We start from the raw sequence: 23221 nt of genomic DNA on the forward strand, positions 1-23221 counted from the left end.
GTACTTTTTACTTATTATTTGTAATGTGATGACATGTGGCCTTCGGTGTGCCACGAGTCTCAAAATGAACGCTCCTTAGCAGGCTGACTGTGACCCGCCCCCGCGAACCAGAAACAGCAGATTCTCTGTGACGGATAGCGCAGAAGAAAGCCGGGTTGGAGCTGCCCTGGGAAGGCAGGAGTGTGCTGGTGTCAACGCAGAGCAACGCCATTTCACTACTAGCTAAGGGAACAGCAAACTGAAGCTACAGGTATTTCTAGCGGCTGTTTCGGGAAATCTATTCGTTTCTTGTGAAAAAAGCTGCTCAACCCGTACTTAGCACAGCTTAGCTCTTCACGTAGGCCTGGGAACGGCCCTCAGGACTTTAACGGAAGGATGGGGACGGGTCAGAGATTTCAAGAGAGACGGAGGCTAGGATCTGAGGAGGAATGAGGCCCGGTGGGCAAATGTCCACCCCTCCAGAGAGTGTGAAAGACAGTCAAAGTATTCCGGCTAACATTTGTGTGGTCAGTTTTGTCGCCTCTGTACTAATTGGATTGGGCAGCTAAGGCTAGTGCCTTGCTGTCGTTAGTTTGCTAGTTAGCTAGCCCATTCATAGTGTTGAGCTATAGCCACTGAGTCGAACTTAAAAAGTGGTGACGGGTCTTTTCGCTCATGGATTTATACATAGTAGCAACTGTTTATGACCGTGGCCGGAACACAGTTAAGGCCCAGCAGTTGGACATTTTTGCTCGTCATTCTGGGAAGTCATCTTTGTGACATGTGTTGTCTTTTCTTTCGTTTTCGTGGTTTATTTGAGTATGACGTGACAAGGAGCTTAGGACACTTCTGCTTTTTCTGTGATTACATGCTGCAATCATTGACAGTGTTCTTCTAAGTGTAAGAATAGCTGCCATTGCGTATCTTGGCTGACTAGTCAGCACAAGGCCCACGATCCTACGTGTGGCATGACCTAGCATGCTGGGACATTTAGGGCTCAGCTGGTAAATGTTGAGGTGACTCGGGGCTATATCACCAAGTTTAGGTGCTGGCAAGCACAATAAGAAGGAATTATAATGGGGTTAGTGACCAAACACGTTACTGTGGAAAAGTGAGACTTTGTTAAACTGACTTTTACTCACTAAGTAAACACAAAACTAAAGTACGTCTCTGAAGGAGCTTGAGATTTCTTCCAAGACCTCACTGCCCCTATTTTAAAAAGCCTTTAGGGTTATGCCTCAGCTTCCTCTGTCTTTTGATGAAAGCATTGTTAGCTTTGCTTTACAACAGTGCTCTTTTTAGTTTCTTTGAGGTCTGTCTGTAGATGGGTTCTAATCTGAAGTGGTTTACTGTTGACATACTTTCCTGGATAAAGCCTGACAGGCAGGATCATATCCTTGCAGATAACTTTTTTGTTAATGTTTTCTAATAAAACCAAAACCTCAGTCACTGTGTACTTTGGTACTTTCTTTAGTTTATTGCCAGAAGATTGATAAAGATGAATGTCAGTATTCAGACAGAGCCAACTTCCATTTGACTTAACAATAAATCTAAGGTAGATTATTTTAATTGCCTGACTATCAGATTCTTTGTGGGTAAAAGGTGTTGTTGGTGAATATGACATTTCTTAAATTTTAAGAATAAAACAACATATTACAACAATCTAGCTAATCTATGTAATTATTATAAATCAGAATTAGGGCTGCCACAAACGATTATTTTGATAGTCGACTAGTCACTGATTATTTTTGGGATTAGTCGACTAATCAGATCATGCATCCATTGTAAAACGTACAGCTTATTGCACCAGCATGCATCTGCTCTTATATAACTATCATTAGCTTACAGCTTTAAGTGTTTAAGGTATGTGCTAACTAAAAATAAAGACAAGATGATAGTTTATTAAATTTTAATGAAATTTGCAGATTGTTTCGGTGAAGTTTAATAAACTCCTTGCTATCCAAAATATAACAGGACACCGGAGTATATTCTCAAGCATCTCACACTTCTGATAATCAGTTGTCTGCTTGACGTTTATTCAGCTGTGTAAAAACTATAACTTTAATCTCAGCCAAACCGATTTACTCAGGAACAAATAAAATACAAAAAAAAAAGCCAAACAATAACATTTGTAAGTTATCTAAGTGACTTATATATCATGTTTAACCTGAGTAGCGAAAGACAGCGGTGGGTTTGGAAACGATTTGCCGGGAGTCCGGTGTTCTCACGGGCTCTAGTGAGCCTTGCCCCCGGCTAGCTATCGAGCTAGTGGGTAACAGAAGTCTCCGAAAACGTCGGAGCGCTTTTGAAAATATGTGGTGTCTTGATAAACTGAGCAGATATTTGAGGTTTACACAGCTACATTCTCGCCTGAAAATATGTTAAACGTTTATTTTGTGACCCAGAAAGAATAATAAGAGTAACATTAAAACTAACTAGCTGCCGCCATTGTTGGAAACTGAGCTCAGCTGGGCTGCGCTATGAATTCTGGGACAGAGCTACTTCTTCGGGGTTTAACGGCAGCTGGCATCCTTCTACATGCAGTGCTGCCATCTTCTGTTTCAGTCCGTTATTACACTCTTAAATCCTACTACTTATTCCTGCGTCTTTTGGGATCTTACAAAGCTTCAAACGACGCGTCGACTATTAAATCAGTCGTCGACGTAATCGTGACTAGTCGACTAATCGTGGCAGCCCTAATCAGAATACAGACACAAAACATGTAAATAAAATACAAATGACATGTAGGGATGAGGTTGATATAATGGCATCTCCTTTGAAGAGCAAAAACAAAACCCACGCTCAAAAGTTTCCTTTAGTAGACAATAGTGGAGGAAGTAGAAAAAACAGTGGTCCATTTTTAACCCCCCGTTTGTTTGTGGTTTGTGCTCCTCTTTTCTGTCTTCTTACCCATTTAGTCTCCAAATGTAAGGGCCTGTAAATTGCCCCTTCCTGACCCTAGTACTGCCAGATGTCACTTCCTGTTGAAAAGCAGGTCTTCTTTCCCACTGTCGCCAAGTGCTTACTCAGGGCAGACCATCTATTCATTGGAATTTCCCCTCTAATAATAAAGTCTTTGTCTTGAAGTGACTGTTGCTGTAACCCTGTACTAAATTTGAATTGAAAATGGCACACTTTACACTTTCTTTTCATTACAAAGATGTTCTTCATCATTTCAAAGTAATTATAACATTAAAACATAAAGGTAAAGTGACTGCTAGTGCACCTCCTACAGTTTGTCGTGAACATTGACTTGCTGCTAGAAATAAAAATCCTGCATACAGTTGTTACAGTCCTAACGATTATATGAATTTATTATGTTATTACCACTTAATTACATTTTGTAACACATTTTCATTTGGCTGTCTCCCCACCATTCTACTGTAGGTTTGATCCAGAAATTTTTTTTACATTTTTCATAGTGTTTATTAAACTTACATTGGCTATATAATTTATTGTAGAGAAACTGCACACTTAACTAAAAAAGCTCAAATTTTCTGTAGTGTCCTGGACTATAGATGCGTTTTAAAATGACTTTAAAATGACTTGTTGCCTATTTTACATTTATTATAATAATAATAATAATGGATTGGATTTATATAGCGCTTTACAATGCCACTATTCATTCACTCTCGCATTCATTCACTGGTGGAGGCAAGCTACGGTTGTAGCCACAGCTGCCCTGGGGTAGACTGACAGAGGCGAGGCTGCCATATCGCGCCATCGGCCCCTCTGGCCGGTGAAGTGTCTTGCCCAAGGACACAACAACCAGGACAGAGAGCCCAGGGATCGAACCGGCGACCTTCCGGTCACAGATACGCTTCCCAACCCCCTGAGCCATGGTCGCCTATGGGTTATGTATGCATGGCCTGATTTTTCAATTACTCTCTGTATTGCTTTTTGGACCTGATAGTTATCAGGAGTTGTCCATGTCTGCCAAAATCAAGAGGGCTGGCCAGCCAAGTGGTTAGATTCCGGGGAGCCAATAACCCGGGAGGGCTTTGTCCTGCAGGCTCATTTTGATGCTGGAACAAGCCTCAGGCCGTACAAAAAAAATCTCATGCACCTTCCAGTCTGAGGCTAGGGACTCAAAGCAACCAAGCCTCATACCTTCAAACTGCTTACCCCACCCACACTTTAAATACCAGGAAGAAACGCGGAGTTATTTTGACACATAATGTACTCTGGCATGGGAGTGTCCTCTAATATGCAATCAGCAATTTCCTGATCTAGCAGCAACTGAAAGTTAATGATTTTATTTACACTAGGAACTTGTTGTGTTTGTAGTACATAGTTTAAAAGGGCTTCGTCATGTTTTGACCTTTTTTTTTTTTTTTTTTTTTTTTTTTTTTTTTATAAAACCTGCAGTGTGTTCCAGGTAGTTAATGTTTGGGGCAGTCTCATCCAGAACTGTGAAATACATTTTTGGTTTTTAAGTGTTTCTTATTGGTTCAAGTGTAAAGCTTTAACGCTCAAAATGAATGGCACATTTTCTAATGAGGTCACAGATAAGATACCAGTACAAAAGACCAGCAGAGAGTAAAATCTCTTATAAAGACCACATCTTGGTGCATGCTTTCACAGATATGTCTTTGCACACAGTTTATGTTTTCTGTGAGTGTGAAGGAATTCAGTCCTTGGGTTGGTTGAATAAGACAGCCATTTTCAATCAATTATTAAGATGAGACAATCTGATGTATTTGAGTCAAAGTAAAAGTAAAAATGTTATATAATAAAAACTGGACCCAAAAAAGAATGTTTCAAAGATGTTACATAATGGGGAGCTTGTAGTTTGTTCACAGGAAAGGCGTGCTGTTTCAAAGGCAAACAGTTTTTCAAAATTGGATCAAATAGTAGTCATAATGAGCCTGATGTGTTTTTATGTGCTGCGTGTAATGGGAAGGGTTGGGCGAGGCAGGGAGGGGAGGAGAAGGGAGTGAAACAGTATCAACATTATACTAAGCCTGCCAGTCCACAGGAAGCCCTGCAGTGGAAAGTTATTCTTAAATGTATTATCATGGGTAATCTGCTTAATCCAAATTACTAAAGACGTCTGCTCTACAACAGTGACTCCTACGCTGTATTGCTGCCACAAATCTTGAGTATAGTGGGATTGTGTCGCACTTCAGGTCACTCACTGTCGCTGCCACTCTGCATTGTTAGACACAATACTGCTGCCGTCACCCAGGGCTTAACTTACCCCCACTGTCAAAACACGGTGGTTTAATTTTTGTGATAAGTCACCGTTTTGCACGTGGTGTCGTTGTGTGTTGATTTGCAAGACATACTTTGCAGCAATGTTGTAAAATGGTTCGTTATTTATTTATTTTTAGTAAAGTTGTTGCCATTGCTGGAAATTTGCAAAGAATGTGACAAAAACATCTTATCGGGGCGATTAAAGCGAAAAAGATATGAACTAGGGAGGAAAAACTGGAGCCTAAAGGGGAAATATAGGGGGAAAAATGCCAGTTTGTGCTAGTTTATTCTTGCTGCATAGCCTTGAGGAGTCAGCTCAAACTCACCACATAGTTCCTAGAAATATCTTTGGCAGATGCAAAGCTGATGATGTCTTAGGACCACTTGACTCTGTAAACTCTGTTTGGGGTGGAGGAACATCATCTTCTTTTGGCTTTATGCAGGCGGGGGCCGAACTGCAGCTGCAGCAGATCTCATCCTGTGACACTTGGATGTAGGTGTATTTTTGCCCCTTGCAAATCCGGTCCGATATGAGTTTAGAATAACCACCGTGTCATTCTTGTGGGGGCTGAGAGAGGGAGGTGACTATTTAAGAGACTGTGAGCCATTTTCTTTTTAGCCTAGTTGCCTTTCTAATGATCTTGACCTATTTGGTCCCCTTTTAAACCAGGGCAAACAAAGTTGAGTCTCACAGTCAGTGTTTTAGGTACAGGTGTGTCTCTCTTTACACAAGTTACACATGTGTACATACGTTAAGCTGTGTGGCTGGGGGACTGTCTTCTAATTGGATCATATCGCTAAGAGGGGGCAGGGTGTGAAGAAGAAGAATCTCCTCTCCTACCTTCTCAGCATTACTGGTGTGCTTACACTCTGCCCCCTATGTACACCTATCATAATCCATTTCCACTCATGAACTCTGCCTAGAGAATCAGGTCTGAACACTGTTCTGAGGTCTATAACCAAAGAGTTTGTGCAAAGATGCATGCAGTTTTAGGGTCTGAATAGTGAATTCAGTGTCCAAGTGAATTAAACCGGCAATCTTTTCTGTTTTCAAAAAGATGTCAGTTTGCAAGGAGATCTATAGCTCTGTCCTTCACTCTCCTGTCTGTGAGCTCAGTAAGCAGTTTCCTGTTGAGTCTGTTTTTGCAGTTGCAAGTTTCAAATCTTTGTGAATGCAGCATGTTGTTCATTCTGCGTATTCTAGTCCCCATTAAAATCAAAAGGCAGATAAACTGGGATATTTTTTTACAGTGTGACTGAAAAAGCGCTAGCCTGTGAGAATGCAATTTCTTAGCCTTCGTGAGGGATCCACCCTTCACTTGTCACATTCAGCCATCACTCTGGCTCCTGTGACTGAAACTTAATATGCTCGCTGAGAGACCAGCCAGACTTGTTAGATGGAAAGCAGCAGCAAGCTGACTGAGAGTATAAATCCTATAAATCTCATTATATCAGTTTCAATATTTGAGCAGTTTATCCCCTCAGGATCTGGTATTTAGCTGTCTTTATCAGTCTATTAGTCTTTATCTATTAAAATTTCAAACCAATATTAAGTGTAAATTGAACAAGATAAGTTTCCTAAACTAAGCTTGGTTTTGTTTTTCTTGGGTTATTGTCCACTTTCAGAATGGCGGTGGATATCTACGACTCTCAGTACCTGCTCATCCTGGCCCCTTCACTGGTCATCGCCCTCATGTTCCTCTTCTTCTGGCTCTTCATGAAAGAAACCTCCTACGATGAGGTGCTTGCTAAGCAGAAGCGTGACCTCAAGTTGCCACCAAGCAAGCCAGACCCCCGTAAAAAGAATGAAAAGAAGAAGAGCAAGAAGAAGGAGAGCTCCAGTGGGGGAAGCGGCGGAGGAACTGGAGGTGGGGGGGAGTCAGAGGAGGATTTGCGGGATTTCGATGTGGCTGAAGGTGCCAACAGCTCCACTGTGGAGGTAGAGGAGGAACCTGCTGCTACCCCTGATCCTGCTCTACCTACACCCACTCCCTATGTGCCTGTTTCGGTGTCACCAGAGGCTCCTGCTGGTCTGAGAGAGAGAAAGAAGAAGGAGAAGAAGGCTGCCAAAGCTGCTGCTGCCGCCGCCGCCGCTGCTGCTACCGCTGCCGCCGCCACCACAGTTTCCCCCTCTGAGGAGCCAGAAGTGAACGGCTCCAAGCCAGTCAGCTGCAAGACAGAGGCACCATTGGCTGCAAGCAAACAGTCCAGCACACCCTCACCAAAACGTGAGGTTCAGGTCCAGATCCAAGCTGTTCAGGCTCCCGTTCAAGCTCAGACACCTCCCCAGATTTCTGGGAAAAAGAAGGAAAAGAAGAAACAAAAAGTGGAGTCTGGTTAGTAACCAAGGGTAATGTTTAAAATGGTTGCAGTTTTGTTTTTTTGGGGGGGGGGGGGGGGGGGGGTTTGAGAAAAATGAGAACTGCAAGTAGCAGTTTCATTTGGTTAGTATTTGTTTGAAATTACAGCAGTTGTGGTAAAATTGAGAAGATATATTGCTGTAGTTGCTACTTTCTCAAGTTTGGATATTTGTGCCAGTAACTTTAATGATAATCGAGCATTCTTATTTAATCAATCAAGACAACCTGAGAAGGTTTTCTGAACTTGCTGTCCTGTCTTTCCAGCAGATGAGCAGCATACAGAGGTTAAAGTGGAGCAGGCCCCAGCTACTGTCAAGAAAGAAGCTCCCATTGTGGCTGAAACCAAAGTTTTAGATGGTGCAACTCAAAGCGTGACCAGTGGCAAAAAGAAGAATTCTGCCAAGAAGCAGAAAACTGATCATGGTAATGATGATAAACTATTACGTTATTAATTAATAACATTAAATTTGAAGAATTTGGCTCTATTAAGACTCTAAAGACAAAATCTAATAAAGAGTATTTTCTGAAATCCAGTTGATGAAGCCCATATTTTGCCAGACTCAGCAGCTTCTGCTAACCACCAGGCAGCCCATAACGATGACGCACCATCCAAAGGGTCTGGCAAGAAGCAGAAAAACGAGACTGATAAGGGTAAGAGGTGAAAGCGTGGGTTTTTAATCCCAAAATATTTGTAAGCCCTTTTAAACTCGGTTTCTCATTTTTGCTGGCCTTAACAGAGAACACAGAGGTGAAACTGAAGGAGCTGCTCTCCGGTCTGTCCAGCCTGGCTCTGTCAGATGCAGAGGCCGTCAGTGTGATGGCTCTACTGCGAGAGAAGAGCCCTAATGCCGTGGATGCCTGGCACAAGGTGAGAGATTAATAAGAGATAAGCTGAATTGGGTGCTGTCACAAACAACATTCCACACTGTTTGCATTTGGCAGGTCACCCAGTGTTTGTAGTTGGACTTTCTATGCCTTCTTTTAAAATGTGTTCTCTTTCACTGACAGTCCTCAACTAGGCCTGACCCGACTGCCCAGGAAAGGGAAAAGCTTCTGACGACTCTGCAGGAGGAGGCCTCCATTGCCAAAGACAAAGTGAAACAGCTCAGTCAGGTCTAGAGTCCAATCTTTTTCTTTTTTTTGTTCCCCCTAATGATTGTGACATGACTGATTTCCTTCCAACTTAATCACTGTAATGCTGGAATAATTCCACTTGGTTCAGTAAAATGCTTAATTTATCTTCACACTTTGCTTCAGGAGCTGCAAGTTGAGAAGCAGAAGACAAACAGGGTGGAATCAATGATGAGGGAGCAACGCGCAGCGATGGAGAAAGAACTGGGCAGTATGCAGGGCAAAGCACAGGGCACCTACCAAGAGCTCCAGACAATGCAAATAAAGGTGAAGCCTTACATTTCAACTATTATCAGTACAGCAAGTACTGGCCTGTATTATACTTGATAACACTTGGATAACTGCTAGTGTTGTTTAAGAAATGAGGAATTTCAAAAATGTGAAGAAAAAAAACTTCTGGCAGCTTCTTTGGCACTCCAGAGAGAGTTGGTGAAGACTGAGTACTGTTGATTGTGTGTAGTTTCAGCAGGTGAGGGAGCAGCTGGAAGGCCAGATCAGTCGATTGCAGCAAGAGAACAGCATCCTGAGGGACGCAGTCAGCTCTGCCACCAACCAGATGGAGAGCAAGTCAGTGTTACACAGCTGTTCACGCTCCCTAGAGCTCCATACATCTCTCATGCTCAGCGTAGTGAAGCATAGTGATTCCAGCTATCTCTCTTAGTCACCTCATTGTCTTTTTACCTTATCTTTCGTTACACAATAGTCTAAGCTATTTGTAGAATGCTTCTGCTGCAATTTCCCATACATATCCCTTAACAAATGCATTTTCATGTCACGTACATGTGCTTGATAGGAATTCGGCCGAACTAAACAAGTTGCGTTCCGAGTATGCCGGCCTGATGAAAGAGCTATCAGACAGCAACAGCAAGCTGCAGCAGGAGGAGCACCAGAGGAAGTCATTGGAGGTCAGCTACAAGCAGAACGTGTCCCAGCTGGAGGTACGCTAATCCAGATGCGCGGTGTGTTTATTTAGCCTGTGCTTCAGTTTTCCCAGCTGAGACAAAAATGAACCGAGTTGTGCAAAACCTGGACAAGCTTCAAATCTGGTTAGCGGGTGTGGCAGCATTACTCGGGAAATGGGAGGAGGTTGTAGTGGAAGTCCCGGTGAGGGTTATGGGAAACAGAACCTGAGCTGGAAGGATTTTTGTTGCCTTTGGAAGCAGGAATGTTTGAGGCTTTGTGCTGTGTATAAACAACACTTTTCTTGCTAGACACTCAGATGAGCCTTTCCTGACTTGTCGCAGACCACGATCATAAGATGGAGATTTAAATTGCTGGCTCGACACAAACAAGTCTTGGCAAAGAGCTTTAGTGCGAGAATTGCACTGTGTAGAAAAAAAAAAATCAGAGAAAGTATCTGCACATAAGCCTCTAGATATTCTGATGGATTTCATAAAGTTTTAATTTTCTCTGCAAAATTTATACGATCGCTCAATTCCAATGAAAATGTATGGAAGGAAAGTGTTCACAGAGTTTGAATCTGTCTCCAGGCACAGCTGCAGGATGCTAAGCGCCGCTGGGAGGAGCTGCAAAACTTTATCCACAGTGTCAATGCCGAAAGAGAGAAAATTCAGACCTCCAAACAAGGTGATAAAACATAACATTGCACCAAACAAAAGTTTTAATTCTTGTGAACCCTAAAAAAAAATGATGGTGGCTCAGTGACGGCTGTTGTGTGGTTGCAGAGCTCCACAATCAGCTGCTGGCAGTTGAGGCTGAGATGAGCAACAAGAACAAGGAGATCCAGACTCTACACAGCAGCCTGACTGAAGCTGTGGTCTCCAAGGACCGGCTGGAACAGAAAGTGAGGGAGCTGATGGAAATGTCCAAGCACAGTATGCAGGACGACTCGCTCCAGGCCCGGGTTCAGGTGTGCTCACAACTCGCAGTGCCAAACCTGCAGCAAGAAAAACTGTTATTGTAGTTACATGGAATGATATCAAAATGGATGTGAATTATATTATAGTCCTCAACCTAATCCTCACTAATGACTTGTGTTTAACAGGAACTTATGAATGAGAACAAAAGTCTTCAGGTCCAGATCTCTACGCAGGTAAATGGGTCAACTTCACACACTTAGCATTTAAAGTCAATATGGGACGAGTACCTAGATGTGTGTGTGAGAGAGAGAGAATGTAGGCTAATGACATTTCTGTTTGATATCTAGGCCACTCATGTCTCCCACATTGAGGAGCTGCAAAAGCTGTAAGAAAGATTTCATCTTCTCAGATATTGTGGATCACATTCAGGCTGTATCACTGAGCTATATTTCATCTTTCCCTGTGTTGTTGTTTTTCTTTTTTGCCTAGTCTGGCTGAAAAGGAGCTGCAGCGAAAAAGTCTGGAGGATTCTCTAAACGCTGAGAGGAGTAGTGGGGCTAGTAGAGAAACTAACATGCAGGTATATTCAGAAGAGCACTTCACTACAGCTTCTCTTACATTGTACCGGTTCATTAGTTTGCAGGAATGTGTTGCTGTGTTGAGTGGAAATGTAGTTTGAAGTCCTCTTCCCCACGGGAAGAGGGCATGCTCAGATTTGCAGATATTTTGGGTTCAGATGACAAATGGATTTAATGCACTTCCTGGTATTGTAAACCTAAGACAGAATTAGGAATTCTTTATAATTTCCAAGTGATTGCACAGTATGTCAGATCCTCCGTTGACTTGGCATAATAAGTGTCGCCTGTATTCATCTGCAGGCCTTGCACAATGAGAACATGTCACTGAAGGCAGAGATTCAGAATCTGCAGGCACAGATTTCTGATCAGGTTAGTTGTGTTGCTTTGCTTTACTGTTTAAGAAAAAAAAATCCACTATATGTTGGTGTGGGTTTTTTTTTTGTTTTTTGTTTGTTTGTTTGTTTGTTTGTTTGTTTTAAATTAGAAACAATCTACTTTTGGATGTCCTCTTGCAGACTGCATCCCAGCTGGCTTTGGACCAGTTCCAGAAGAGGTAGGTATGAGAACTGGAGCACATTTTAAATACATCAGCGTCTTAATCTGTCTATGAAATAAATGATCCATAATTCTTTGAACAGTGTCCGGGAGAAGGAGGAAAACATGAAAACTGTAGAGGGCCTGTTGGAGAAAGGGTTGATTGAGGTGGCCAACAAAGAGGAGGAGCTTAAGGTATCTGTTTTCTCTAAAAGACACAATCAAAACATGCTGGCTCATATAAACACATTTATCTGACCACAGGTTCCACTAAGTGACTCCGCATAATACTGTTGGCCTGCTAACCACAATCTTTAATTGATATGAAGTCTTAAAGTCATTTGTCTCCCCTAATATAGACTGCAAGGAAAGAGAATGAGTCACTTAAACAAGAAATTGAGGACCTTAAGAAAAAGATGGATAAACAGGTGGGTTCTAAAATGATTATTAAGAAGTATTTCCTGAATTTTTGATTCCTATTCTGTATGTATATTTTTTTCCTTTTTCCTTCCCTCTAACTAAAGGTGTCTTCAGAGCTGATGGTGGAAGAACTCCAGAGCAAGTAAGATCAATAAAGTTTATTTTGATTATTTAGTACAAAGGTTTAGTTCCAACCATATCCTATTCATGAAAACAAAGGCTACCACTGACTCTGTAAGCATATAAAAAACGAATTCCCCCTGGCAGTCCAGGACACTCCTAAGACACACCCCTCAAAGTAGCTCTTTCAACATCCATTCCCATTGGAACAAGAGGCTGTCCATTGTTGAATGTCCTCTCATTGTTGATATTGTGAAGATAAGCAGATTTCACAGGCTTTACAATGTAATGACCCTTATTTTATTGTGCTTCAAAGGATCCAAGAAAAGGAAACAAAGCTGAAAATGGTGGAGGAAAGTCTACAGGCAGCACAAGACAGCAGCTCGGCCAGAGAGAAGACAGTTGAGGTGCAGCCCTTTCCTTGTATCAGTATAAACAGTTTGGCAGATTTCAAAAGACCCTTTCTTCAGTGTTGTCCTTGTTTGGGCTCTTGTCTGAATCAGTTTTTGTCTCACAGGCTCTGGAGCAGCAGTTGGCTGCCTTGCAGGCAGAGATAGAGCAGCTGAGACAGAAGGAGACAGCAGAAGCGCTGACCAGCTCTGCTACTCAGCTCCAAGAACTCCAGGCTCAGTGAGTTAAATCAGCACCTCAGTGTAAGCTCCCTACGCACACGCCTTTCAAATCCGACTTTTGATGACCAACATTTGACCAACAGGCTGGTGGGAAAGGACCAGAAGATCCAGACACTACAGAGTGAGCTGGAGGCAAGGACGAAGGAGCTAAGCGAGAAGATTCAGCAGGTACAGCAACAGTGCTCGTGTTACACATTTTCTGGCTAAAAATCATCCAGATGTCATTTGAGGAGGGGGGGCTCTCTTTACTATGTTAAAGGTTGTCGTCATGCTATAGCTTCTTTATTTGGCTGTTCCTATTTTAGTGTCATGAGATATTCAGTGCTGGTTTTCATTGTCTGTTTCTCTCCCGCTCATATAGCAGTCCCACACGGTAGTGCCAAGCCCAGAGCTCCTTACAGCGTGAGTAGTATTGCATGGCATATCAAAACAATACCAATGCTGTTTTATTTTTTAGGCCTGTTTACTGTATTGTACCGGAAGTGTGATCAGTTTTGTAATGTGTGGTTCTGCTGTTTTCTGTCAGGTTGTCAGAGAAGGAGAAACAAGTCTCCATTCTGCAGGCTGAGCTGGCTGAGCTGAGGAACACCGTAAACCTTCAAAGGAAGAAGAATGATGTAGGTTTCACATAGCAATGACCTGAACTGTGGAATAGCACAGGTCAAACCCTATGAGCAATCAGCCCTGCCCATTGTGTTTCACAAAGCACTCCCCCCACAGTGTTGCACACTGCATATATTCATTCTGTCTATTGTTGTCTGCCACTCGCTTTTTGTTCATTTTAAATAGTGCTTTTTTTTTCTTGTTTTGTTTGTTTTAAACCAAATACACATTTTTCTTCAGCTCAGGTTGTGTATGTAACACGATTACACACACGTCAGTTCAGTGTCTGTTTTGGATTGCTTAAGCTGAGCATTGCATAAGAGGGCTTCCAGCCTACTCTTGTTGTGCTCGCCGCTGGCCATGACTGTTTCAGCAAGCCTGTTTGTGCTTGTGGGTGATTCAGAGCATTAGAAACTCGTCTCTCTTATTTTTGAGAGAGGTTTATTTAATCTGAGAAGCATATAAACATATTTGTATTATTATATGCACACTATAGTTGAAGACACTTATTTTAATTAGAAATAAAATGACTTAACGAATATTTTTTACTAAATATACCTGTGCAGGCTGTGCATGTTGTTTTAAACCACACATGGTGTCAGAGTTGGACTATCAAGACTTTCTGTTTTTTACATATTTTTAGCTATTGGAGCATGGATGAGAAATGCCTTTGGTTCGTTTTGTTACTCTACCAGTCTTTATTTGAGGGTCACTGAATGCATTCCCCCCCTGAGGCTGAACTGAAAGTAGTATCTCTCTGGAACTGACCAAAATAGGAGCTTCGGGAGAAAAACTGGAGTGCAATGGAAGCTCTGTCAGCCACCGAGTCCATGCTTCAAGGGAAACTCAGCAAAGCTGTCAAGGTTCGACACCTCACCTCAGTCTGCTTCACTCTAGTTTCAATCTGATGCATCCCCCTCCGAAACGCTGTGTTTTGCCATAATCGACCCAGTGAAATTTCTTTTCTTCCATCATCCATAACAACGCTGCATACTCATTTACCTTTACTCCTCCCGCTCTGTTGTTTGGCCTCAACTTTTTAATTGGCTGTTTTTGAGCTGTTGAACTACAGTAATCTGCTCCCCCTCGGGCATCTCTGACTTTATTTAACAAATATTGGCCTCTTAAGCGTGTATACATAACTTTCCTTTACGCTTTTAAGTGTAAGAGGTTTATTTTTTCCTTTCCTTACCCAAAGCTTAGGTCGATGCTTGGAAATGAGTGTGCAGTGACTTAGAAATTCACTAGATGTCATTAGATTGAGATTCATTGTAATCATTTTGCAGCTTCCTGTCGTCTCTCTGTCATGTGGCATGCTTTGTGACATTGTACTGTTAAGATCACCAGTTAATCAAAGAAAATCTGTTTAATTCAAATCTAGTCCTTTTTTTCCCTTTTTGTTTAAGAGAAGTGTTAACATTCAAAGCTTGTAATGAATATGCAGCAGTCCTAATGTTTCTCAATGCTCTGTTCTCACAACTGAAACGTCTTTGTTCTCTATCAGGGTGAACAAAGTGCAACTAAATCTAAGCTACAATCAGCTGTTCTTTTCATGCATTTCTACTTCATGTAGAGTTTGCTCCCAGATAGCTGTGCTATTAAGAGTTACAGTAATGTTTATTTCAGTCATCCTCCTACATTAGGTGAGGGTACATGCCGAACTATCTGCACAGCAGCTGCTCTCCTGCCATTTGAGTACAGTAGAAAGCACCTTCTCGCGCCTGAGCCAGGGAGTTCCTTGGCAGCTGTTGTGTGCTATCGGTGCATGCTGGTTGGTTGTATTCAGCTCCACACTCTGCGTCAAAGCTGTCTTGTGACAGCGTGTTAATGCAAACAGTGGTTAGACAGCCAGCTGGCTCGTGTATGGCATGCGTTCCCCCTTTCAGACCTCAGAGTTGATGGTGTATTATTAGAGGACTGATCAGTACTTTTTGTTTATTGGTGAGTGTCAAGGTAAATTTGTGAACACAAATGAGAGATGCTCTGAATCTGATGTGACACCTGGCCTAGGTGTGGTCTGTTGATGCTTATGGTTTCTCAGCGTAAATGGAACTGGGAGTGAGATTTCTTTTTTTTGTCCTTTGATAACGAGCTGGCATTATAAAATTTGTGGGATTTTGATTGAAGCAGCCTGATCACTGGTTTGAAACAGATTGATGGGGGTTAAGAGAAAGTTGGTGGTTATATGCTTGGATGACCACTGGACCTTGTCATCGAAAATATGTTAAGTATTTAAACAGTCATTTGTTAATCTCCTCTTCTCTTTTTGTTCCTTTACAATTTGCTCCCTACCTTCTAGGAGAACCAGACAGCGCTGGCTGTATGTCAGGCTGAGTGCCGAGATGTTCTGCACAGACTTCTGCCACATGTGCCTCTGCCTTCTGAACAGGTATGAGAGGAAACATTTACCTCTATGCTAAATGCATTTGTACACTACAGCTACATGTTGTGTGGTTGATGTTTACTTCATTTTTCCACCTTAATTGTCCTGTAGAACCATCAAGAATGGCTCCAAAGATTTGAAAGGGCAGCAGGTGAAAACTCAGCTCCACAATCCAGCCCTGGATCAGGAGACTCAGAGGTAAATTTGGAAAAACTGCAAAGTTGAACATCATTCCTTTTTCAAATGAGTCCATCAGTAAGTACGATCCACTTTCTAGGAACTGGCTGAGAAACTGAAAGAAGCTGAGGAAACTCAAAGGGTTCTACAGAAAGACTGTGAGACGTACAAGAGGGTTTTGGCAGAGACAGTAAGGGTTATTTTTATTTTACTTTTGGGTTTGTTTGTGGGGTTTTTTTTTTTTTTTTTTTCCTATTTTTCTTTAGGGGGGTGAGGGAGTTTCCATCAGTTGCCATTATGGCAGCACAGTGATCTCCCTTCCAAATGGAGCTGTCATTTCTGTTGTGTCCACAGGAGGGCATCCTGCAGCGCCTCCAGAACAGTGTGGAGCAGGAAGAGTCTCGCTGGAGGGTGAAGCTGGAGCTATCGCAAGCAGAACTAAGAGAGGTATGGATTCAGGTTTAGCAAGAGATAAAACTCCAAAATGCAGAGTCACTGAAGTGAAATATTGAGAGTTCTCTCTCACTGGATCGTTCTTCTTTCTTTGATCTCAGATGAGCCAGAAAGTCGTAGCTTTGGAGCAAGAGGTTGAGAGACTAACTGATGAAGCAGAGTTGGAAAATGTCAGTAAACCAAACACACAAAAAGTCTGCAATGTACACTCGCAAATGTCCTGTTAGGGCGGCTGTCATTTGTATCTCTGCTCATCTGTTGTGCTCTGTAGCTGAGAAGAGAAAAACAGCACTTGGAGTCTGAGTTGGAGAGGGCGGAGCGCGAGAGTGCCACTTATGTGACAGAAGTCAGAGAGGTGAGCAGAAACTGGACTTCTTCAGTCATGTTTAACCTCTTGAGGTGAACGTGCGACCTCTGTGTAACAGTTGAGCTGTTTTCACACATGCACCTTTACCCTGAACATTTGCAGAGAGCACCCAACAGAGGTTGCGTTGAGACTGCAAATGTTATATGCAGTCTGATTGGACATTAGACTACAGAGATGGCAGTTTAAAAGTCTTTGTAATGTCGGATCGCACTGATGTGTGATTAGCACAGGTAACATCCTGGTGCATTCACCACTAGCTAGTGAATGTCATGTGCAAGGCTCTACCCACACAGCCCCCTCACTTTAAAAAGACTTAAGTATTTCCATGAGTGCAAATGTGTCCGATTTAGGCTATTTCAGCATTTTCTGCTCTGTGCTACATCTGAGTAACTGATAACTGTGAGAAATATCCCAAATTAAGTCTTGAAATTGTCCAAAGTTCATGTGTGAAAACTGCTCCATGTGTGGTGTTTTGTGGCATCCCACAGTTTGTTTATTCTGGGAATATAAAGTTCACACAGCACAGGTTTTTATTTTGTGTGAATTTAATCACTTATGAATCTGGTTATCTGCAGTCATGCACAACTGGTTCCCTCTGCTTCATTTGTGACTTTTCTTTGGTTGTGGATGCCTTATGACTGCATAAACTGTGTGCTGGTAGTGCTGACCTGGTTCACCTATGACAGACCCACATTAAACAAAACCCTGTCAAACTCAATTTCAGCTCAAAGATCTGTTGACTGAATTGCAGACCAGACTTGATGGCTCATATACAGAGGCTATCAGACAGAATGAGGAGCTGACTTTGGTAAGCGTTGCTCACCCTCTAGCTAGAGCTCCTTTAAATCTTAGCCTTTATTGCACTCAGCAGTGACGCGACACTGACTGCAACAGAACGGGGTTCTCTATCTACTGCAAAACTGTGGGTCATCATTCAAAAAAACTGTAGATTTGGACTTGTATGGTGGAGTCATGAATAAGATTGGGGGGGGGGGATTTAAAGCTTCTGAGTGATGACTCACCTTTACTTTGAGTTATAATACTAACTCTTCTTTTTCTGCACCTGCACTCTACTTGTGTCTAACAAATGGCTTGCTAATTAAAAATCTTCTTTCTCTGCCAGGCCAAATGTATGCCTCCTCTTTGTCTATCACTTATAATTTAACTTCTCTGATGCCTTCAGGCAAGCCATGCGTCTGTTTTGTCTGATAGTCACTGAATGTCTTCGGTGGTCATGAATCTTTAGTAGTTTTAAGCAATATTTTGGCTGTGTTCACTTCAACAATAGCACTATAAGAATGACGATCACGTTGCTATGTGGTTCATACCAATTGGTGTGCATTCCTTCTGTTCTTGTGTTAAGTGATTGACATAATGACTGGATTTATCTTACAGTTGTGGAAAAACTGAGACAGAAAAGTACAAAGTCTGGAAAGTTATCAGTGATACAGTCATTTCTTCTGAAGTACACACGAAGTATTACGATGTCTGATAAAATTTAGGGAATTACTTTATTACTTAAACAGGACTTCCTGGATTATGATTCATCCTCTCAGCTTGTACCAAAAAGCCCACATGAGCTTAGTGCTATTTTTGGTTTGAACATTGTCTAAGCAGGCCCAGGGGAAAAAAAATGAAATCTGTGCAAATGTTGAACTGTTTAATGTAGTTAATGTTGGCAGGAGGATTTGTATATGTTCTGAAAAACTAGAAGCGGGACTCAAAGGCCAGGTCAACAGTGCAAAATATCTAAATGTCTGGTTTCTTTCCAGCTGAAAACCCAGCTCACTGAGACGCTGTCAAAGCTGGAGGCAGAAGAAAACGAGAGGCAAAAAGTGGCCGGTGACCTGTATAAGGTAACGGGAATGATCTGGATTTCATTACACTTCTGATAAAGGTCAAACTGCCGACCACAATGCTAACAAGCGGAAATTTCTGTCCCTTCATGCAGGCCCAACAGTCTGTTGATCTGATCCAAGGGGAGCTCTCAAAAGTGACAGACAATGCTGATGACTTGATCGAGAACAGCAGTCTGTCATCACAAAGAGTAAGGGCAGTTTGAGTGTTGTAACACTGTTGTGACACCAAATAATGTTTATGTTGCGACATCTGATCCTTTTAATGTCATGTTAAGACCAAAAAATTGTGTTTGTGACAGGAGGAGATTGACAGAAAGGAGAAAATGACTGCAGGATTGGGTCAGACAGTCACCGAACTGCAGCAGCTGCTACAAACTGTCAGCCGGCAACTCACTAAGAGACAGGAGGGGGTGAGGCCTTTTGATCGTGCTCTTTGTTATTCACAATTGGGTATCATACTCCTGTCTTTCCTCTTGCCAATGAAGATTAAACTTTGCAATTGAATGTTTGTGCTTTCCCTCAGGAGGCTGATAAAGATCTGCCCAAGGTATAGTGAGACCCCCACGCAGCCACCCTGACTGTATTACAGAGACCACCTTTGACTTTCGGTCTCATCCTGACCACATCACAGCATACTGTCACACCCAGCCACTTCCTCCCTTCCAACCTCTATCACTGCACTTGTACTGTAGGCAGCCTCAAACTGACTCTAGCCAAGACGCTGGCAAACCACTCCCAGACTCACTGCTGGCCACAGAGGAGCAGGCAGAGGTTACAGTTAACTCCAGGCACTATACCAAAATACACACTATTCCACTCCCACCACATTCCTCTTCTTTTAGCAACAATGCCAGTTAATTTTTATTCTAAACTTAATGACATCCAGCATAATTTAAACTATGTGGAAATCATTCCTCTGTTTTAAATTGCTTGTATTTTTCACTGAAATCCTTTTGAGTACTGCAGTAGTTTTGTTGTTATTTGTCTTAAGAGAGGGCAGTGATACGAATTTCCAACTCGACTAAACAAACTTTGGTTTTTCAGTCCTTTTCTTATTAACTTAAAGTTATGTAGTGTTTAAATGTATCAGTTAGGACCTGCTGAAATACACTATGTTGTTGATCTGTTTGCCTCCTGATCAGAAAACTATCCAACTGTGCATCCATTATGCATTTATTCATTCATAGCTCCATGTTATACCTTGGCTCAGTACTGGGTGGGAGAAGGGAGATCAGAAGAGGTCTCAGCATATCTGAAGGGTCACTACGTGACTGTAACTATGGAGATGCATGGACAAATTGTACTTAAGTCTGTACTGTAGCTCCAAACAGAAGGGAGTGTGTGTGACCCTGGCTGTGTAAGGCCAGGTCAACAGTGTAGGGGTTTTTAAATCCTACTGCAACTACTCTAGGAATAAGCGTCCCATATCATCTGTAATCAGCACTTGCTATATTGTTGCTAAGATCATTAACACTGAAGATTTTGTTCTTTTTGTAACGGGTGATGTTAATAAAAGGGATGCTTGATAAATCTGTTCAGCCTCCTGTGTTGCTTTCCCCCCCACCATCCTTCTACCAATGCACTTCCCTCTTCTCGCCACAGTGGGGCAGCACATAACCTAAGTTGGAACTTAAATTGATTTTGTTTATAGCCTTAACAATCCTGAACATGGGAAAAGGAAAAGTCACAAAGCTTCTGTTAATGGTGCGATTGTTAGCAGGTAAATTCAGCATGACAATGCAGAATAAACATGTCTATCATGCAGAGGCGTTATTGTATGTTATTGTATGTTTTTGTATAATAGTAAAAAAGCTTGATATTGCGTGCCATCAATAATGGAACATTTGGGGTGTGACCAGGTGACAAAAGGATAAATCTGCATGCGACTAGACATGACTTGACTGTGACTTCTCTTCACAGAAAAGCTCTTGCTCTCATCTTTTGCATGTTAAAAGGCCTTTAAAACAACAGGACTGTTGTGCTGCCTGGAGGAGGGGTGCGGGTCAGATCAGGAACACGGGCAACATGGAATCAGCACATTCCTCACATTCTCCCACACTGTCATGCTCCAGTCAGCTGACTGAGGTCTAGCTGTTGCCTTCATGGAAACCTCGCGAACAAATATGCTTCACAGCATCTTTGATATACTTGTTAAACTGGATCGCACAGGAAGCACTTTCACAGCTTGTTGTTGCAGACTGCTTAACCATGTGTGCACAACTGACTGCAAAATGGGTATTTCCTAATATACAGTCATTTGCTTACACGCCTAAAAATGTACACGTTTGATAGTATATCTAAAATGAGGGATATTTTCTACAGTTCCACCATTGTAATCAATATGTCCTTTGTGTGGAAATTGCAGAGATTTTAAAATGTCATAAATCTGAGGTTTCACTTTGTCAGACACATGCTCATTGTTTCACCTCTTGCATAGAGATGCTATCATGTAAAGCCTGCCAAAGAGCAGTGAGGAAGTTGACAGGGGCCTTGTGTTTCCTTTGCTAACACTCATACCCTCAATTGTGCAATTTAGTTTGTTGCAGTACGCCTCTGCTCTGCATGCTTCTTGCTTGCTAACGCTTGACTCCTCCCCCTAAACACAGATTTACACCCATACTACACCAGCACAGCTCCAGAAAAGCAGCCCACTCCCTGCATCTGCTCTCTATCAGTGTGGTATGTGGTAGAAAGCCTTTGATCCCCCCCCCCGAAAAAAAAATCTGTGTATATGTATTTCTGTGGGTATGCATGTGGGAACCTGAATCAGACAGACACAGAAAAGACCATAGAGCTCTATTACAAAGACAATGGCGGATGAAAGCAAAGAGAAAGGAGACAGTGACACAAAAAAGGAGTAAACATTCATTATACCCACAGCATTAAGATCAGTCTCTGGCCCTTGTAGTTCCAGGCCAAATGCAGCTTGATCCCTATGCACAAATGCCGAAGAAGCTGATGTTAATCCGTGCTATCAGTGGCACCATTAAAGGGATTCAACAAATGCCAAATATTTGACTTGTAATGCTTACAAATGCACAATACTCTGTCTTATTGTGGTGAAGTTTAAATTTGTTGTTCGTGAGGGTGGGGAGGCTTTTTCCCCCCTTCCGGCTCCTGTATTCCCTGACTACCTTTTGTTTTCTGTAGGTGTTATTGCACTTTGAAACTGGACACCAGTTCAAATAGAAGGCCATTACTGCAGAGGCAACAGGGCTGAAGCAGTAATAGCACCTCCAGCCATGCAGATTCCTGTTAAACAAGACAGAGCCATTAAAGCGTGGAGGAGACTGCTAGACAAAAGTGGCACTTTCACCAGAAAAGCATGAGGGGGAAAAAAGTTAAGTGAACGTGTGATGTACCAAAAGAGGTGTTACTAGAGGCTGAGAGGTTCTTAGTAGCATCACGTGTGGACATTTGGATAAATTAGATTTCTGAGTCAGTCTCAGAAAAGCAATTAGCCAAATTACTAGGCCTTGGTGTTATTATTTGACTAATGCGCATCAGCCAGTTGACTGACATTACAGAATGAAATAAGCATGCACTCACGGACCGGAAGCCAACAAAAGGCTTCATGCTGAAAACAGAGACAAAAATGAGCAATGGTGTGGTGAAAATAAAACCTCGAGGCATGCACATCCGTAGTGATGTCATTAAGTTGCACAATCAATAATAATAATGGATTGGATTTATATAGCGCTTTTCAAGGCACTCAAAGCGCTTTACAATGCCACTATTCATTCACACACTGGTGGAGGCAAGCTACGGTTGTAGCCACAGCTGCCCTGGGGCAGACTGACAGAAGCGAGGCTGCCATATCGCGCCATCGGCCCCTCTGGCCAACACCAGTAGGCGGTAGGGTAAAGTGTCTTGCCCAAGGACACAACGACCAGGACAGAGAGCCCGGGGATCGAACCGGTGACCTTCCGGTCACAGATACGCTTCCCAACCCCCTGAGCCACGGTCGCCCTTAATCACATGCATTAGCCAGCTGCAATAAAGTCATAATCAAATAACACGCTGTAAAGAGCCTAGGGGGTTACCAGCAAAATTACAAAATCTGATTTCACAATTTTTTTTCCACACTCTCGCTGTTATCTCAGTCAGAAAATGTACCAGGAGGATTCCGAATAGTTTTTTTGTTTTTTTTACCATGTCTTTTCCCACTTTTTATGTCCCATCCTTGGTAGGCATAACTACTGCACTCATAAATCATGTGATCCTTGGCACATTTTGCTGAAACAGTAAATAATAGAAATGTAAATACAATGACAAAACGTTTAAACCTTTATTTCCGTCAAATATAGGAAACTGCAATCACGTCAGGAAAAAGTATGATCCCTTTAAGAATTCCCAGATTTTACTCTTTGTTTACATAACAGAAGGTGCGATCCATAAACCAAGACGGGTGGTTTCAAAAATGATTATTACAATGTAGATTCAACTGCTTTGTCTACACGAGAATTAATTAAAGATGCAGCATTCTCGTGTACTATTATCTATGTGTTTAATGAATAGATACAATAAAATTTGACCAGGCATACCATTTTAACCAAGGCGTAGGTAGAGAGCCCCCCCTATACAAAGTAAAGTAGAAGTGAATGGTACG

The 23221-nt window shown here is 42.2% G+C and overlaps 1 protein-coding gene across 5 annotated transcripts; it reads left to right on the forward strand.

Annotated features, from left to right (window-relative positions):
- The first annotated feature begins 67 nt into the window (after window positions 1-67).
- On the forward strand, window positions 68-20146 carry ktn1 (kinectin 1). Of its 5 annotated transcripts, none has more exons than XM_084914647.1 (36): window positions 68-250; window positions 6802-7511; window positions 7800-7958; window positions 8094-8186; window positions 8273-8403; window positions 8544-8648; window positions 8793-8933; window positions 9127-9233; window positions 9460-9604; window positions 10157-10253; window positions 10352-10536; window positions 10672-10719; window positions 10834-10871; window positions 10976-11066; window positions 11365-11433; window positions 11580-11617; window positions 11703-11793; window positions 11958-12026; window positions 12123-12160; window positions 12455-12545; window positions 12656-12768; window positions 12854-12938; window positions 13132-13172; window positions 13297-13387; window positions 14150-14236; window positions 15673-15762; window positions 15868-15954; window positions 16034-16123; window positions 16288-16380; window positions 16488-16556; window positions 16658-16741; window positions 17478-17561; window positions 18526-18609; window positions 18705-18800; window positions 18912-19022; window positions 19136-20146. In XM_084914647.1, the coding sequence occupies exons 2-36, from the start codon at window positions 6803-6805 to the stop codon at window positions 19163-19165; spliced, it is 3780 nt and encodes a 1259-aa protein (XP_084770773.1). In that variant the 5' UTR covers window positions 68-250; window position 6802; the 3' UTR covers window positions 19166-20146. The 5 variants fall into 5 exon arrangements, with proteins under 5 accessions (XP_084770773.1, XP_084770771.1, XP_084770772.1 ...); XM_084914645.1 differs by having other exon boundaries at window positions 69-250; window positions 8070-8186; XM_084914646.1 differs by having other exon boundaries at window positions 69-250; window positions 7803-7958; window positions 8070-8186.
- The last annotated feature ends 3075 nt before the right edge of the window (window positions 20147-23221 follow it).

This window comes from Perissodus microlepis, chromosome 19 (assembly GCF_051167445.1).
Source record: "Perissodus microlepis isolate ML-2025 ecotype Zambia chromosome 19, ASM5116744v1, whole genome shotgun sequence".
In the NCBI taxonomy this organism is placed as follows: Eukaryota; Metazoa; Chordata; class Actinopteri; order Cichliformes; family Cichlidae; genus Perissodus; species Perissodus microlepis.